General features: G+C 56.2%; 2 protein-coding genes across 2 annotated transcripts in view; both read right to left on the bottom strand.

Annotated features, from left to right (window-relative positions):
* Positions 1-736: 736 nt before the first annotated feature.
* LOC104285025 (receptor-transporting protein 3-like) lies at positions 737-2565 on the bottom strand. Its single transcript, XM_009883417.1, has 2 exons — positions 2420-2565; positions 737-1298 (listed from the first exon to the last, which is right to left on the bottom strand). Exons 1-2 carry the CDS (start codon positions 2563-2565, stop codon positions 737-739), a joined length of 708 nt encoding a protein of 235 aa, XP_009881719.1.
* Positions 2566-11873: 9308 nt separating this feature from the next.
* The window catches only part of PDCD1 (programmed cell death 1), a 7053-nt gene continuing 2915 nt past the window's right edge, over positions 11874-16011 (bottom strand). Inside the window, exons 2-5 of the mRNA XM_009883416.1 lie at positions 14767-15063; positions 13611-13766; positions 12921-12955; positions 11874-12092 (exon numbers count right to left, since the gene is read on the bottom strand). Coding sequence (XP_009881718.1) covers positions 11874-12092; positions 12921-12955; positions 13611-13766; positions 14767-15063 — 707 coding nt within the window. The remainder of the gene's footprint in view (positions 12093-12920; positions 12956-13610; positions 13767-14766; positions 15064-16011) is intronic.

Here is a 16011-nt window from a genome sequence, read left to right as displayed (position 1 = left end):
AATCCACCCTCTTTCAGTTTAAAACCGTTACCCTTCATCCTATCACTACACTCCCTGATAGAGTCCCCTTGCGAAAGCTCAGCACCCAGATTTTTCTGGAGGACAAAGCAATCTCTGGGCCCCTGATGACATGAGGGACATCCACCAGTACACGGGGCCAGGGCAGAAGCTGCTGTACACAGCTCATAGGAGGCAGCGCCAGCCTCCACGGGCACTGGCTCCCTATGACTTTGCTGCAACCTCCAGCTCTAGGTGCCCTTCAGCTGTATTGGTGCCCAGTTCCACCAAGGCCAAAGGCAGGAGAGCATCGGGATGTGCCTCCCTGGAAGCTGAGCCCAGCTGGTGGAATGAAAGCAGCCCCCAGCTTCCCACCAAGCTGCTCACACGTACCTAGAAAAGGCTTTGGAAAAATTAAAAAGCACAAATGCATCCCTGGGGTGAGGAAAAAGGGCTTGTTTTATTCTTGCAAGTACACTCCAGGTGCCGCATGGGGCAGCTGAGGGTCTTCCTCACACTGAATGTGTCCCATAAGAAACCATCAGACCCACCAGGCTCCCCGAGGCTGTGGGACAAGGTACCTGGCTCAGGTGCCCCAGTGTGTCCTCATCCACCCACGAGCTGGGGAAGCCTTGCCATGCCACAGGAGAGGGCTGACCTTGGGCAGCCTATTTTCCAGGCGCTCCATCAGCGCCCCCAGCCATCACCCCGTGTTCCTCTTTGCGAGCCCCAGCTCCCACTAATTAAGCAGGAAATAAAGCAGGATGAAGAGGATCACTGCCAAAACACAGAGCAAAGAGATGCTGATGCAGCAGCAGCTTTTCCAGGGGAAGCTGCTGTTGGAGGGTGAGCGGTGGTGGGTTGAGGTTGCATAGGGCCTCAGGCCCTGGCGTTTTGGGGTGCGATGAGCCCTGGCCTTGCCTGCACCCATCAAGGGCTTCCAGGCATCTGATGCTGGAGCTGGCCTTGACTTGCTGCAAACGCCGAGCTGGCAGCCCTCGCAGAGACCACTGTTGTGTGGCCCCGCCACCAGCGCGTCCACCACAACTTCCATGAGGTCGGAGGGCTGGATTGGCACGTGATAGAAGTACTGGAGGATCTTCAGCACCAGGTTATGCAGAAGCCTCTCCACGGTCTCCTGGTCAAATTCAGCCTCCTCCAGCCGGGGGTCGGGGCACCACCTGCACGCCTGGCGAAAGGCTCGCATGTGCACCATGCCCCAGCCCTGGCACCGGCACATGTGGAACAGGACGTGCACTTTGGCAGAAGACCACTCCTGAAAGCACTGGGAGCACCGAAACCTGCCAGGGCACAGAGGAGACTAGCTCATCCTGGGTTCCCTGTGCTGAGCCAGCAGCTTCCCGCACAGTCAGTAGGGACCAGGGCAGCCAAGGCTGATAGTTTAACCTCACTCATGCAAGCTTTACACCAAACTGTCCTCCCCGTAACAGCATGATGCCAGTCTGGAGAGTTCAATACAGACGTGAGCTCAGGGCTGTCCCCAGCATTAAAGATTTTAGGAGCCAGGCTACCTGCTGGGACCACCCTGGTCCTCTTTCCTAGCCCATCCCAGCACTATTGCCAGGAGCAGGGGTCCTTGAGGTGGGAAGCATTCAGGTCCCAGGGCTATTTGTGGCTCCAGCCCCTCACCCATGCCGGTTCATCACAGCTCAGCGGAAAGCCAACGTCAAGCCCAGGGCCGGGGAAGTCAAAAACAAAAAGAAGAAAAATAGAAGGAAGGTGTGGGTGGAGGCTGCAGGGCAGGTGAGGAGATGTCTTGAGGAGTCAAAAGGTGTGTAACCTGCAGCTTTTCATCTTGTACAATCTGTGTGGGGGCTGGTAGCCAAGGTCTCCATTTGCTACCACCTGGGCAGGGTGTCTGGTAGGTGCCCAGGGTCCTGCTTGGGGTGGCAATGGTTGGGATGGGGCCTCTCATCAGCAATGCAAAACCACAGCCCCTGCTGCTCCAGGACCCTGCAGCCTGGTGCAGATGCAGGGACTGCTCAGGCATTGCCCCATGTCCCAGCAGACAGCAGCTCTCCTCCTCATCCTCTGGGTGCAAACCCAGAAGATTTGGCTCTAGTGTGGTATAACTACCCCTGCTTGCCGGAGGAGCTCTTTGTATCTTGACACCAACATGGAGAAACTCTGGCCAAATACCAGCTGACATTTGACTCCATGGAACTGCCGCACTCCCCTCCCCTCCCTTCCAATTATCATGATTTTTTTCCAGTTTGGCAATAACTCACCAAGCTTGGAACAAAATGGGAAAACCCCTCCCAGCCTCACTCACCTCCAAACTACCCTTTTTGGGGGGTCAAAAGCTGTTTCCTGCAAGCAAACTTTGAGAAAGGGAAGGTGGGCATGGCAGCCCATCGTCCCTGGTCCCGCTCTGATAGGGCCCAAGCTGGCAGTCCCCTACCTCCCAAGGGCACGGCGCTGCACAAACTCCTTCCAGCCAGGCTTGAGGATGTTCACCTGCAGGGTATCATCCTCCTGAAGCATCCACGGCTCTGTTAAGTGCATTTTTGCAATCTTCTCTTCAAAAATGTCCTTCCAGGTCCTCATGGTTCCACCTGGAGCTGGGAAAGAGGCAGTGACCAAGCTTGAGGGTTAAGCTTGCAGCTTCTCAGTGCTGATATACGTGTGCAGCTGTCTCTTCCCCAAGCTTTTCCTCTTTGCACGTCTTTGTGCTTGGAGAGGGGAACCTTTGCTCCCACATGAGCAGCACCACCCTTTCCTGATCCCTGTGCCAACAGGCTCTGCTCACGCTGCACCAGGTGAAACATGCCCCAAAGCAAGGACAAGGTGGGTTTCCCCAAGCCCCACACATGAACCCCCAACCCTGCTGAAGCCATGCTCTCATGTTGCTGCTTTGTTATAGGCGGAGAGGTTGGAAATGAAACCCCCTGCCAGGCTGCGCATGCTCATCACTGTCATGGTAGCGGCAGAGCTTACGCGTAGCGTAGGAATAACGGAAGCGAAACCCACTGAAAACACAGGACTCAGCAGCTGATAAAGCCCCAGGTAGCCTTATCTATCTCGATAGCTGCCACCAAGCACGGGCTGTTTTTAACAACTTTCAGCCAACTCGAGCAGGAAAAGGCCTGATGTGAAACCGCAGGGTGGAAAGTCGGGGAGGATGGCACCGCACGTAAGACCGAAAGAGGTGAGGTGTGCTCCGAGCCGAGAGCACCCAGGGAAGGTATAAACAGTGGGACCAGGACTGCCTGCAGCCCTCTGCTCCCCAGCTCACCTCTCTCCGGGTGCGCAGGTCACCAGGACATCCCATGGAGAGTGATGCAGGATGGGGAGCAGGTTACGTAAGATGCCAAATGACAACTGGTATTGAGTTAGGGGAAGATCTGCAGCTTGATAAAATAAGCTCAGCTTGCCATGGAAACAAAGCAATCTTATCTAGTGTGAAGCTTTCAGAGGACCATCTTGTCCTCTGAAACAGGACAGAGAGGCCACAAAACTCCCCAAAATGGCTGGCTGTGGAGAAAATGTGCCAGGTGGCTGCTGAGGATGAAGCCACCATGGAAACTTACGGCAGCTCCTTGTGTTGACTGTCCGGAGCACCACTCAGGCTCCCAGAAGCAGGGAGGGTTTAACGCAAAGACTGTAGGATATTAAAGCTCTGCTTAGAAAATAAAGGGCAGAAGGATCTAGAAGGCTTAAAATACTTCACATTGGTGTCAAATGAAGTATGTCCCTGTGGCAGCTCTTCTGGCTTGACACCCCAAAAGCTGGATGCCCCAGGCAGCAATGCCCTGCCCTGGAGCCGGTTGGGCCAGTGGGATTGCTGAGGATGTAGGTGACGGCACCTATGGCCTCGCAAGAGGGACATGGTGGCTGCCAGCAGTAGGTGACAGCGGCTGCAAGGTCTTAAGAGGCACTAGCACATCAGGCTCATTGTCCAGATCCCAAAAGGGAGGCAGACAATGTAGATAAGTCCCAGTAACCACAGGTTGGCAGGGAGTCTCTGATCTTTGCTGCTGGGAGGGAAAAGCCAGACAGTCATTTGTACCAAGAGCCCTCCAGCACCTTCACAACATGCGCTGCCCCTCCTGTGAGAGCAGAGGGAGGTGACGAGGTCCTGGGGCAGAGCCCATCTTCAGCTTCAAGGTTCTTCCCTGCTTTGAGGTCCTTCCACCCTTAATTATGCCTTGATGCTACAATCTGGAGTGGGACTAGAAGGAATGAAAGGAGGTTTCCTGGAAGCAGAGGAACCACACCAAGGTCTTCAGGATCCTTATGAAGAGCTAGCAAAGCTGTAACCTGCGGATAGGACCTGAGTCACGACTGTACAAGAGCCCTGCCATGGAGGCATGGGGTCCCGCTTGGGCTAGGGCAGCACCCTATAAGCAGGACAGTGAAGGAGGGGTTGTCCCACCAGCGTTTCTGCTGCTCACAGGTGGGAACCGGGGGACATCCCTGGCTCAGGTCTGATGCATGGGGAGAAAGACAGGGAGCAGCAGATCTCCCTGGCCCCCTCCTACTCCTTTCCCAAAGCACTTCTATAGGTTCACTACAGAAGACCCCTTTGTGCAGCCCACCGCAAAGGGGTCTCCAGGGCAGCAGATCTCCAAGTGCAGAAAGCTGGCACCATGCAGTGCCTGGCATCGCTGTGCCACAGCATGGTATGGGGAGCCAACAGGAGATGGGGATGGGACCACCTGCCCTGCGGTATCTGCCGATCCCCTTGGACACCTGTGTTAGAGGCTGAGATTTACCCGGGGGTGGCTGAATGCAGGAAAAACCTAAAGGTTTTGACATCTCCCCTTTACTCCGAGGGCAGCCATGCCTGTGTTTAACACCTCAAGCTATTTCGAGGAGGAGCCCCCCACGGAGGCAGCCGTCTTTCCTGGCACTCTCATATCCACCCAAACAAACTGATCACTTCATCTGGGGGATCTGTGGTTTCAGCCCAGCCCTTCCTCCCCGAGGCCGCTGCTGCAGGGCAGAGAGGTGCTCCCCACCAGGGCAGACACTGCTCCCCATGATGCCCACCTCGGGGGGGCAAAATGCCACCTCTCAGGCACGCAGCTCAATGGGGGTCCGGTGGCACCCCTGGCACGGGGACAGGCCCCTGCCTCTATAACCCGGCTGTGATGGAAACCAGCCCCCCATTACGTCATGGCAACACAACTCAAATCGCGACTCTCGATGAACCGAGCCCTCGCAGTCATCTCTGAGAAGGAGCCCAGCGCTGGTCCCTCTATTAAAGCCTTTGACTTGCTTTTACTAAGGGGACTTTCCCAGAACCACCCACAGAGCTGAAACTGCTTTGACGTCCTGTTCCACTTCACACACACCTCCCGGCGCTGCCCGAGCACCTTGCTGCTTACCAGCACCCACCTGGAAACAAAAGCTGCTCCTGCAGGTCCCCCTGAAGCCTGGCCTTGGCAGGGACCGAGGACAATCCCTGTCCCAGCCCCAGCAAGATCCCACTGGCCTGGCCAGCCCCTGCCAGGGACAGACCCTGGCAATCCTCTCCATCCCAGCACGCTGGTCGTGGCTTCTCCACGGGATGCAATAAAGGAGGCAAACACAAGGTGCAGCTCAGGCGGTAATTTCCCTGCCGCTTTCGCACAGCCTGAAATTATTTTTGACTTCAGCTCCCACCCCCAGGTAAGCCGCCCAGGCGAGAGGAGGAAGGTTTCCCAAAGTTCTTTCTCCTCCTCTCCATCTCTCACTGTGTGTCAGCCTCCCCATCGCCTACCCCTCCAGCCCAGGGACAAAGTCCCCACACTGTCCTGCTTGGCCCATGTGTGTCCCATCCCTGCTGAGACATCCATCCCTTCCCTTTGGGGTCACCCCATACCCAGGAGGCTCCATCCTGCCAGCAGTCCCCAGGAGGGGCAGAAATGTGCATTCAACCCTGGTCCCCAGGCAGGACTGCAGAGCAGAACATCCCCTCAGCAGCGGGGATGCCATGTCTGTGCGTGCAGCAAAGCTTGCAAGACAGATGGACTGCCATCTGAGCAACAAGGCATAACCCTAAACACTTCTCTGTTTTTCACTGCTTACTTCATACCAGGGCCTTTTTCCCACTCTAAAGACTTCCCTCATCTTTTTCTTCACTAAATATGCCCAATTCTTTTCCATCAGTCATTCTTTCAGGGCATTTTTGCTCTTTTCTCCAGGTCATGAGGGTGAATTTGATTTATAACCCTCCTCCCAGATGGCCCCTACACCCTTCCTCAATAGCAAATTGCCTTCATTTGAGCCATTCTTCCCCAGAAAACCTCTGTTTGATGTGTCTGCCATTGGAAGCTATTGGTAACTGCTCATGGGATATATCTTCTTGGGTACCCATCCACCACAGTGGCAGAATTTCCCATTCTCCTAATTTGCTTGTGAGAATGTCACATAAGGCAGGACAAAGATAGCATCACTCCCGCTTTCCCTGTGGTACCCAGCCTGTTGCCCTAATGAAGAGAAAATGAGATTGGTTTGACACATGTTCCCGCCGAATCTGTGTTCTCAGCCCCAGCTCTGCCCTCTCGGTGTTTACCGTTTGGTGGCCTTACTAATTTGTTCCAGGGGCTTTCTGGGTACGGAGGCAGGCTGACTCATCTAGAGTTTCCTGGATCCTCTTTTTTTTTGTGAACTGGGCATCCGTATTGTCCTGGGACATGGCTCCACACCAGCTCCCTGCGCCCCTGTCCCCCTCCGACCTTGCCACTGCTGACAGTGAATGGTTGTCACCTTGTCACAGTGAAACCCACCACCTCTAGGGACAAGCAATGGCTGTAGGATCCCTTCCAAGCTGGACTGTCGTCATAGTCAAGCTCTTGGAGCAGAGGAGTCCACGTGTCCCAGGGCGGATTTCAGGCAAAGGGCATCCTCTAGAAATGGGGATATGCCCAAGCTGGACTGTAGAGAGGGGATGTTGCCCCATCACCCTGCACTTCTGGGGTGGAGAGGGATGCCGAGTGATGGGGAGAGATTAAGGGAGGAGGTGGCTGTGAAGATGTGAGCAGGTACTACCCCAAATGGGTTTGGGCTCCCTGGTCATCTAGTAGGCCTCGTGATGGTCCCTCCAGGAGGAAGGAGAGAGCTTGTCCCCCTCCAAAAAGGCTCTGCCCCGGTGTGCTGGGCAGCGGGTTTGGTCTTGGTGGTGGTGGAGCAGGCAGGCGCAGGGCTCATGCCTGGCCCTCCAAGTCCCTGCGCGCCAGGATCCAGCCTGCCAGCATCCTCCTCGAGCAGCACATCCTGACAAAGGAAGGAAGAGAGAGGAGAAACCCTGGAGCCGACTCAAAGCAAAACTAGAGAAAGCAAAGTGAGGCTGGTGGGAGGAAATGCAGATGTTCTGTGAGCCTACAGCAGGCTCAGCGAAAGGCAGGGCGAGGCTCTTGGTGGGACAGGACGGAGGAGATGCTGTGCGTCTGGACCCCTCAGGACACACCAAGGCCATGCAAGCTGGCCATGGTTAGGGGTCCAGGCAACCTGCCCAGCAGCTCATCACTCCCACCACCAGCCACAGCATCCACCAGCACACTGCAACCTGTCTCTTCCAGGACCGACAGCTGCTTTCCCAGCGAGTCAAGGCCGTGGCAATGGTCCCACACCATAGTGCCCAACAGACCAGTCCCACCCACAGATCACCCTATTAACCCAGGAGCCAAATCAACCCACACACCCTGCTGCAGCACCTCCACCCCAACCTCTCCCAAACCAAAACACAGCTCTGAGACCTCCCAGTGACCAGGACAGTGCACACTTGTACGTGTCCTTAATGCCACATGACTTGACCGCCCCTTCTCCCCCCAGCATCTGCAGTGTCCCATTTTGCAGGAATAGTGCATTGGTGCTCCATGGCATGGCTCTCCTCGAAGACGCTGCTGTAAGCAGCAGGACAGGACTTCATCTTCATCTACCTGCCCAGTTTTCTCAAGACCTGGGTTTTGGCCTCAGGTTTCTTTAAGGGATATTTTCTCACATGTTGTTCCCAATCACCTTTAATCAAGGCTGGGATATATAAGGAGCCAGGCTTGCTCTCAAGCATTAGCACAGGGGATTTTGCTTGCTTAGGTGTAGGTTGAAGTCACACATCCAGCTTCCTGCAGATGCTGATAGGGATCAGTCCCATCTCTCTGAGGACTCCATGTGGGATCTGGTCATTTGCCATCAGCAAGGCCCCAGTGTGGGACCAGAGACGAGCTCTGCTCTCTGGAGGTCCCAGCTGATGTGAGGTCCCAGGCAGCTGACGAAGCATTTTGGCACCGGTAGTGGTAGCAGCCACTTCTCGGGGGAGTGCCAGGTGTCCGTGGTCGGAAGTGGTTGCTCTAAATCCCCAGACCAGAGTCTGCAGGAAACGCAGCAGCTTCAGCGCCCGCAGCTATCCCCCAGGCTGTACCCAGGTCCTGGTATGGGGAGAGCCGTGGTGCACGTATGGGGTGGCTGGGGCTGGGGGGCTGCAGGGGAGGGGTGTGTGTATTTGGCACACAGTAGCTGTGCAAATCTGGGGGTGTGCCCACTAATTTGCGTGGGGAGCTGTGTGCACATTTGTGTGTTCGTGGCCGTTTGTGTGTGCTTGCAGAAAAGGGTGTGTGGCCAGGCTGGGGGTGCTTGCTCTGGGGTGGCAGAGGGGAAAAAGAAAAAAAGTTGGAACCTCCCCAGTTTGCATGCTGTGCACTTGTGAGCACAAAGCACAGGGGAAGCGGCTGTTAGGAGCATCCTCCATGACTCGCATCACGATATCGGTAGGAATGAGGTGGGCAGACCCAAACCTACGCCCCATCCCCTCTGACCTTTCAGGAATCGTTCCCAGTGATGGGATATGCTGAGAGCATGGGAGAGTCTGATCTGGGTGCTATTTAATTTTATAGGACCTTGTTCTTCTCCTGTTTGCACAGCTGTAAGCCTCAGTTTTCCCAAAATGGGATGGTGAGGACCAGGCTAGGGCCTTGCTCTTACTCTGTTGGTGGCTAGTGGCTGCGATGCTGCAGGCAGTGAGGTCAAAAACCAGAGCCAGGTGGTGGGGTCTGCCTAACCGCTCTGCAGCGAACATCCTCTCCGCAGCCAAAACCAAAGACCACTGAAACTGTGCCACTCACACCTCTCTGGAGACAACAAAGCAGCTGCAGCAGAAAGGATGTACCCCAAAACCATAACAGGCGCGTCGCAGCCCAGCCCCTTCTTGGTGTAGGCAGGGAAAGCCAAAGGACTTGAGGGTGTCAGCTCAGCCCTGCCCAGAAAACCTGATGCAAACCTTAGCAGCACAGGTGGAAATGTGTTTGCTTGGGTCCCTGCTTCATATGGAGGGGAGAAAAGGGGCATAAACCTGCCAGCAGGGATGGGTGCAGTGCTGGGCAAAAGCAGGAGGGCTGTGATCTGGAGGGAGGGGAAGGAGGAATGTGGGATGGTGGAGCTGGGAAATCCAGAACTGGGGACTTCTCAGGATGGGAGGTAAGACAGCTTCCTCCAGATCCCACACAGTGACTCCAGGAAGACTGAACTACAATCACCATGCTGGAGGGAGAATCAAAATGGTCAGCGGTTGCTCTCCTGGCTTGCATGGAAAGACAAGAGTAGCTCCTGCACACAAACACGCTCGGCTCCCCATCCCCAAGCAGGATGCTGGGATGTGAGGGCTGACACCCAGCTCAGGGCACTGCTTGGTCTGGGGATGCTCAGTTGGGAGCTCGAAACCTGAAGCTAATCCCAGCCCCATTCCTGCGCTGGCCAGCACCGCTAGTGCCGTGCCCAGTGCAGGGGAGCGTAGCTCGGGTCTCTGCTGGTGCTGGGAACCCTGTCCTCCAAACAGGGATGAGAGATGGTGCCTGTCAGCATCCCCACCACTCACCCCATGTGTCCCAGGTCCCCAGCCTTGCTCCCTTCAAGGAGCAGGATCACAGCCAGGCGGTTGGAGAGCTGGAGGGGCACAGGTACTGCCACGGGCTGGGTGCTCTTCCATCCCCAATGGCAGCGGGAGATGCTTTTGCTACACCTCCAGCTCCACCATCTGGCTCGGGACCCTCCGGCTGACTGTAGACCACCATCTCTGAGAGGGGAAGGGACCCAGCCCAGCCTGCTCCTGGAGGAGCCATGGGGATGCGGGAAGCTGGGAGGTGCGGGAAGGGATGAAGACCCAGCACTTCCACTGCCCAAGACGCAGGACGGAAAATATGAAGCAGGGCCCACCCTCTCGCTGGCGTCATGTCTGATGGGAAAGCAAAAAACAAAACTGCTGACTGAGCTCCTGCTTCTCACCCGCTGCGGCTGCCTCCTGCCTCAGCTTTCCGGGCGAGCCGAGCCCGGCCAGCCACAGCAGGTCTCTGCCAGAGCCACTGGGGCAAGGAGCAGGGCTGCTGCTTGCAAAAAGCCCCAAAGGGCTGAGCCATGTGCTGGCATGAGTGAATGTTGTGGGAGTTACAGCACTGCCTATGGTGGCTACTGGGAGCCCTCAGTGGCACCAGAGACCAAGATGGGCCACCACATCCACTCTCCTATCCTGAGGAAGAGTGAAAGCCATCCCAGATGGATGTTCATCTCATCTGGTCCCCTGTGGATATTCCTTGGGGACTTTCCAGCCCCCACAGGGGACAAATTGCGGTGCTTGGCATGCCTCACCCCTTCACCCGGCTCCCAGGCTGGTTCCCGCAAGGCTGCGCTGGCTTTACTGGGGATAAGAGAAAAAGAAACCTGCTGACACTGCCACCAAGGTGTGAGATGCAAGTGACTCTTCTCTGTTTCCGCTGGGTTTCATTGTCTCCTGGCAGGTCTCTGCTGCCTCCGAAGCCACTCCTTACTGAGGTTTCTCCCCTCTCAAGCAGTTGTCACTTCTTTCTGTTCTGGTTTCTGGCAGGAAGCATGGCCCTGGCATCACTTTCAAGAGGGAAAATGGAAGTTTGGAGCCAGAAAGTTGCACCGAGCACCATGTTGTGAGCTTTGCCCTGGCTGATGGCACCCAGGCCACCAGCATGGCAGGGCTGCTCATCCCCAACGGGCTGGGCAAGCACCCTGAGATGAGCCTGGTAAGGGTGGGCTTGGTTTGCAGCTGCACCTTGGTGACCGGCTAGACAGGGGCAAGAAGAAAAAGAGCAGCGGCTTCTCTGAATTATTAAGAGCAGCTTTGTGGAAGAACAGCTTGCGTATCACACAGAGAGGCCCAGGAACCACAACAGACGCTGCTGCCTCCCGGCTCTTGCCTGCGCGCTGCCAAGAGCCGTTATTTGCCTGCCCACGCGTTTGCCATCACAAGTCAACAAACTCCCCGTACATGAAACCCTTTATTCACTCCGCAGGGCCAGATCCATCTCCCACCTGTGGAGGGAGGGACACGGGGCTGGATTTCCCCTCTGGGGGAGGAGGAAAGTGCCTGGAGACAGGAGGAAAACCAGCCACCCTCTTCCCAGGGGTTTCTTTAAATAGCCGTACACAAGGCAGTCTCTGCCCAGGGTTTCCCGCGAACAGCATTTCCTGGGATCCACTCCAGCTCTGGCCTCTGGAGCTTCCTCCCACAGTCGTGCTTTACTGGTTGGGTCAGACCTGGGTAAGGGAAGCAGTGTGGCCACTCCAGAGAGCCAGAGGTAGAGGTAGAAAACCGAGGCATGATGCATGAGGCATGAACCCAAAAGCAATCGCCTTTGGGAGAGACCTGTTGGCATTGCTGCTTTGGCCCAGCCCATCCTCTCTACCCTGAACGAAGATGTGGCAGGCAGAACCTAGCAGGGACCTTTCTCATCCCACCCCACAGCCACGATCCCACCGTGGCCCGGATTGTCCAATATCAACCCCAGCAGCGCTGTCTCTGTCGCTCCAGTCCTTGCACGCTGGATTTTTCCCAACTGCAAACTGCGGTGGGAGCGAGGGGCCAGGGCAGCCTGTCCCTGCCCGCACTCCCCGGCCAGGAGGGACCCCAGCCCTCAGCAGGGCTGCAAATGCAGCTGCCGAGTCCTCTCATCCAGGTGTTTCTTCCCCTGGTCCGGTGTAATGGGTTTCTCCTCTGGGAAGATGATGGTGGCGTATTCAGTCTGGTCAACCGGTCGGGTCTCAGGGGGCACCTGGGTGCACTGGTCCCACTGAAACTCCAGCACACCATAGTCCACAGTGGACACAGACACCACAGGGGGCTTCTCTTCCTTCTGCAAGGAAAACCCGTCAGGGCGATTCATCATCTGAAGGTATCCACCATCCCCAGCACAAGCCCCCTTTCTACAGCAAGTGTGAAAACCAGCTCCGAAGCATCCCAGGAGTGCAACAGCAATACAAAGCAGAAAGACGCACAGACCTGTGACAGCATTTGCTCAGAGAAACCAGACCATGAGCCTTGGGGTCACCGTTGAGGCCATGTGGGTCTCAGGTCTCTGCCTCTGCAGGCAGGTGGAGCTCCCTGCCAGCCCGCTCACTGAAGGCAAGGCATGCTAGGAGCCCTTTTCCCACCTCTCCATCGGGCTCTGAGCTGGCACAGGGGGCAGGAGATCCCAGGACTGAGTTTTCTCAGCCCAGAGAGGGGAGAGCAAGGGGGGACCTACTCACTGCCTTCAGCTACCTAATGGGGTTGGAGAGAAGATGGAGCCAGACTCCTCCCGGCAGTGCCCAGCAAAAGAAAGAGAGGGAACAGGGACTAGCTGCAGCAAGAGAAACTTTAGCTTAATCTATTGTGGGGGGGAACATTTTCTCCCATTTTCTACAGCAACACAATCCACTGTCAAAAATAACACTGCTTTGAGCAAAGGTTGGACTACAGAGGTCCCATCCTATCTCAGGCAGTTTTTTGATTGCGATGGGGCTGTGCTGCAGGTGCAAAAAAGCAGTTATAGCTGTGCAGAAAAGATCTAGCAGCATCAGAGAAGACAGAAGTGAGAAGTCTGTGCAGGGCTGATAAAGGGAAGCCCTGCACCCTCCGCACCCCAGCAATGGCACAATGCTCCCCCCGCAGCACGGCAGGACATCAGAGACAGAAAACTCACCACTGGCGTGTTTTCACTTGGTGGTTTCTGCACATCTGCAAAGTAACATATTTGGTTAGAAGATGTTTGTGTGCCAAGATAGCGTGAGCATCTGCGGCTGGGGCTGAGCCAGCCCCCACATCCTAGGAGCGCTGGACAACACAACCATTGCACCGCGCTTCCTCCTTCTCCACTCAGGGTCTAACACCCTGACCATTACAAGGACAAGTGAGATACCAGCCCACGGTCTAGGGTTTAACTGGGATTAGTGGGGTGCAATTCCTCAGGAGTCACCTCTGGGATAGCCCCCTCGGCTGCCCATGGCATGGCCGAGGCGATGCCCAGTGCTGTGGTGAGGAGACAAGAAGATGCCCCGAAGGTGCCTGGGCAAGGTGAATGGGACAGACCCACATGCAGCATTAAGACACCACGCTAGTGAGCAGTTCAGAGCCACAGCACGTAGCCTGGGGGGTCCATGAAGGGTAAGCATGACCCAAAGCACTCTTCTCCCTTAGGCATGGAGACACCTGTCTCATGGGGACGTGCCACAGCTGAGTTTAGCATGTTGAACCTGCCTGTGTACCCCGAGGAGCTGCAGGCATCTGGCTGCCCCTGGGTTCAAGCTGCGTTTGTTGGATAAGCATCACCCCATCAGGTCCCCTAGCAGGCCCCAGCCCCTTGGTGCAGCACGGCCTCCACGGGGGATCATACCTCCTCTCCTGTACGTGATGGTGAGGTAGCCAAAGATCAGCAGCACAACTGCCCCAGTAAACAGCAGGATGCCCAGGAGCACAGCCTTGATATGGTCCAGGGGATTGCCTTCCTCCATCTCGGGCTCATCAGTGGTGTTTGTCTTCTCAGGGGCTGCTATAATAACCATCCAAAAAAGGGGGAACAAAACAGCATGTCAGGAGTGTAAAATGGCCTCTGTAGTCCCTGGGAAAGTGAACAGGAGAACACAGGGGCTGTACCCAGAAAGGGCTCAGTCCCAGGCAGGCTGCCACAGCCTCACCATCCCTCCAGGAGCCCTGAATTTGGGCTGATGTTGGGGATGTTTTGGCCATGTCCCATTCCTTCCCATTGCAGGTGGTGAGGATGATCCCACGCTGCTGAGAGCTGGGGTGCAAGGGACCAGAACACTGCAGTCCTGTGGCATGACCCCATGCCCAGCAAAGCTCCATGGAAGACACGGCTTCCCCAAGCCTCCCAGCTGCTTCCGCGTCCTGGGGCCAGCACAGCTTCAGCTGGCGTTGGGAGGAGATGTTGTGACAGACAGTAACTTTTGCAGTGTTCTTCCTTTTTATAAAAGGCCATCTCCATCCCCTGCAAAGACTCCATGCTGCCAAGCAAGTGCACGGCATATGAGATCTCACTCTCCCACACCATGGAGCTACGAGATCCTCCCAGGGCATGGTTTCGCAAGAACAGTATCTACACCAACACTGGCTGCTCAAGGGGGCAGAGCCCTGGTCATCACCCCAAACACAAGCCCTGTCCCCAAATAAAGGAGCTGTTCAGGGTGCAGACAGCTCCCTACACTGCTGTCCTGACTCCATCCATGGGTAAGGACTCATTCCTCCCCACAGCATTGCTGGGGACACAGCCCCAGCAGGATGGAAGACCTCCTGTTTCAGGGCCAGATCCAGCCGCAGTGTGGATGCAGGAGGACAGCCTGTATCCCTGGGCATCAACCAGGCATGCAAAGGAGAGGGGAAAGGGCAGAGCTGTGCTCTCCTGACTCACACCAGGTTCCTCCCCCAGCAGGGCCAGACCTGCCTTGTGCCCTGGGCCTCAGTTTGCCTGGGGACCATAGCACCACAGGACAACACCAACAACCCATCCCCATCAGCTCAGCCCCCAGGCTGACCTGTGACAACCAGGTGGGACCGGTTGCTCTCCATCACTTTATCTGGTTCAAAGAAGGCGATCAGCCCACAGTAGTAGGAGCCCGAGTCATTCTGGTGAAGGTTCAGGATCTCGATCTTGAATGCAGGAGTGTGATTGGTGAGCAGGTACTTCTCCATCTTCGTCTGGAGGTTGTTCCGGCTGATCTCAGCAATTTTTTGGGCTTGGCTGTGGTTGGTCTCTTTGTACCAGTTGAGGCTGTACTCTGAGCTGGAGCCATTCTCCGTGGAGATGTTGCAGAAGAAGGTGGCTGAGCTGCCTACGGGGAGAGTTAACGTGGCTGGGAAGAAGGTCACTGTTTGGGAGAGAGAAAACAAGGAACAGACATGGTTACAGCAGGCACAGGTCTTAGAAGCAGCCGTACTCCCCATGCGGGAACCAGGGACGCGGGGTGTGAGAGCCCCACATCACCCCCTTTAGTGCCCCATCGCATGGAGAAGTGATGGACTCCTACATCCCAAAACCAGAGGCTCCACGCATTCCTCAGCTGTTTTACCCTCAGGTCCTGAAGGCCCCTTCAGGAACTTACAAAAACCTGCTGGCGAGCGTTTGCGAGCTCAGCTCCATGCCATGGCCAGCGCCCAGCTCACCTGTGGCCAAGCTCTGGGGTTTGCCAGCAATGCAAGGAGCCTGATGCTTGACCCATCCCCAGCATCACCCCAGATCACAGGGAGGTACACCAGCCCTTGTCTCTCCCCTCCCAAGTGTGTGCCTGCTGGCCAGAGGCAAATCCACAGGTGTAGTAACTGTACCACGAAGTGGTTTCAGCAGAGCAAATTGTGCTCTGGGCTACCTAAAATTAACCCAGAGCACCCGTACCGGGGAAAACAGACTTTGGGGTTTGTATTATTTTTAAATCTATGCTGTATTTTAATGTCTGAGTCATCCTTCCTCCAGCTGATGTTGCCTCTGAAAGTGAGCAGCGGGACCGAGTCACGGGCCGGGGCAGCACCCCACGGGGCAGCACTCCACGCTGCAGCCCATCGCATGCCCATCTGCCTGCCGGAGCGCCCCGGCTCTTCCCACTGCTCCGTGCTGGGAGCACAGGGCCGGCAGGGGCTGCCCAGAGCACGGTATTTGCCACCTCCAGCCTGAGACCATCTGACAGTGCAGAGTGACCTGGATCTTACGATGCCACCCCTTTCCAGCTGCCTGTCCCCTCCTCGCATGTACGTGGGCAGCCAGCCACCCGCCCAGGGGGGTCCTG

The sequence above is a fragment of the Charadrius vociferus genome, unplaced genomic scaffold, assembly GCF_000708025.1.
Source record: "Charadrius vociferus isolate BGI_N301 unplaced genomic scaffold, ASM70802v2 scaffold214, whole genome shotgun sequence".
In the NCBI taxonomy this organism is placed as follows: Eukaryota; Metazoa; Chordata; class Aves; order Charadriiformes; family Charadriidae; genus Charadrius; species Charadrius vociferus.
Note: the sequence above shows the minus strand (reverse complement) of the source record. Positions and strands in the feature narration are given on the sequence as shown.

Coding starts and splice junctions, on each gene's coding strand:
- LOC104285025 (XM_009883417.1), bottom strand. CDS start 2,565: ATGAGGACCTGGAAGGACATTTTTGAAGAGAAGATTGCAAAAATGCAC. Junction 1,299..2,419: donor CAGCGCCGTGCCCTTGGGAG/GTAGGGGACTGC, acceptor GTGCCCTGGCAG/GTTTCGGTGCTCCCAGTGCT.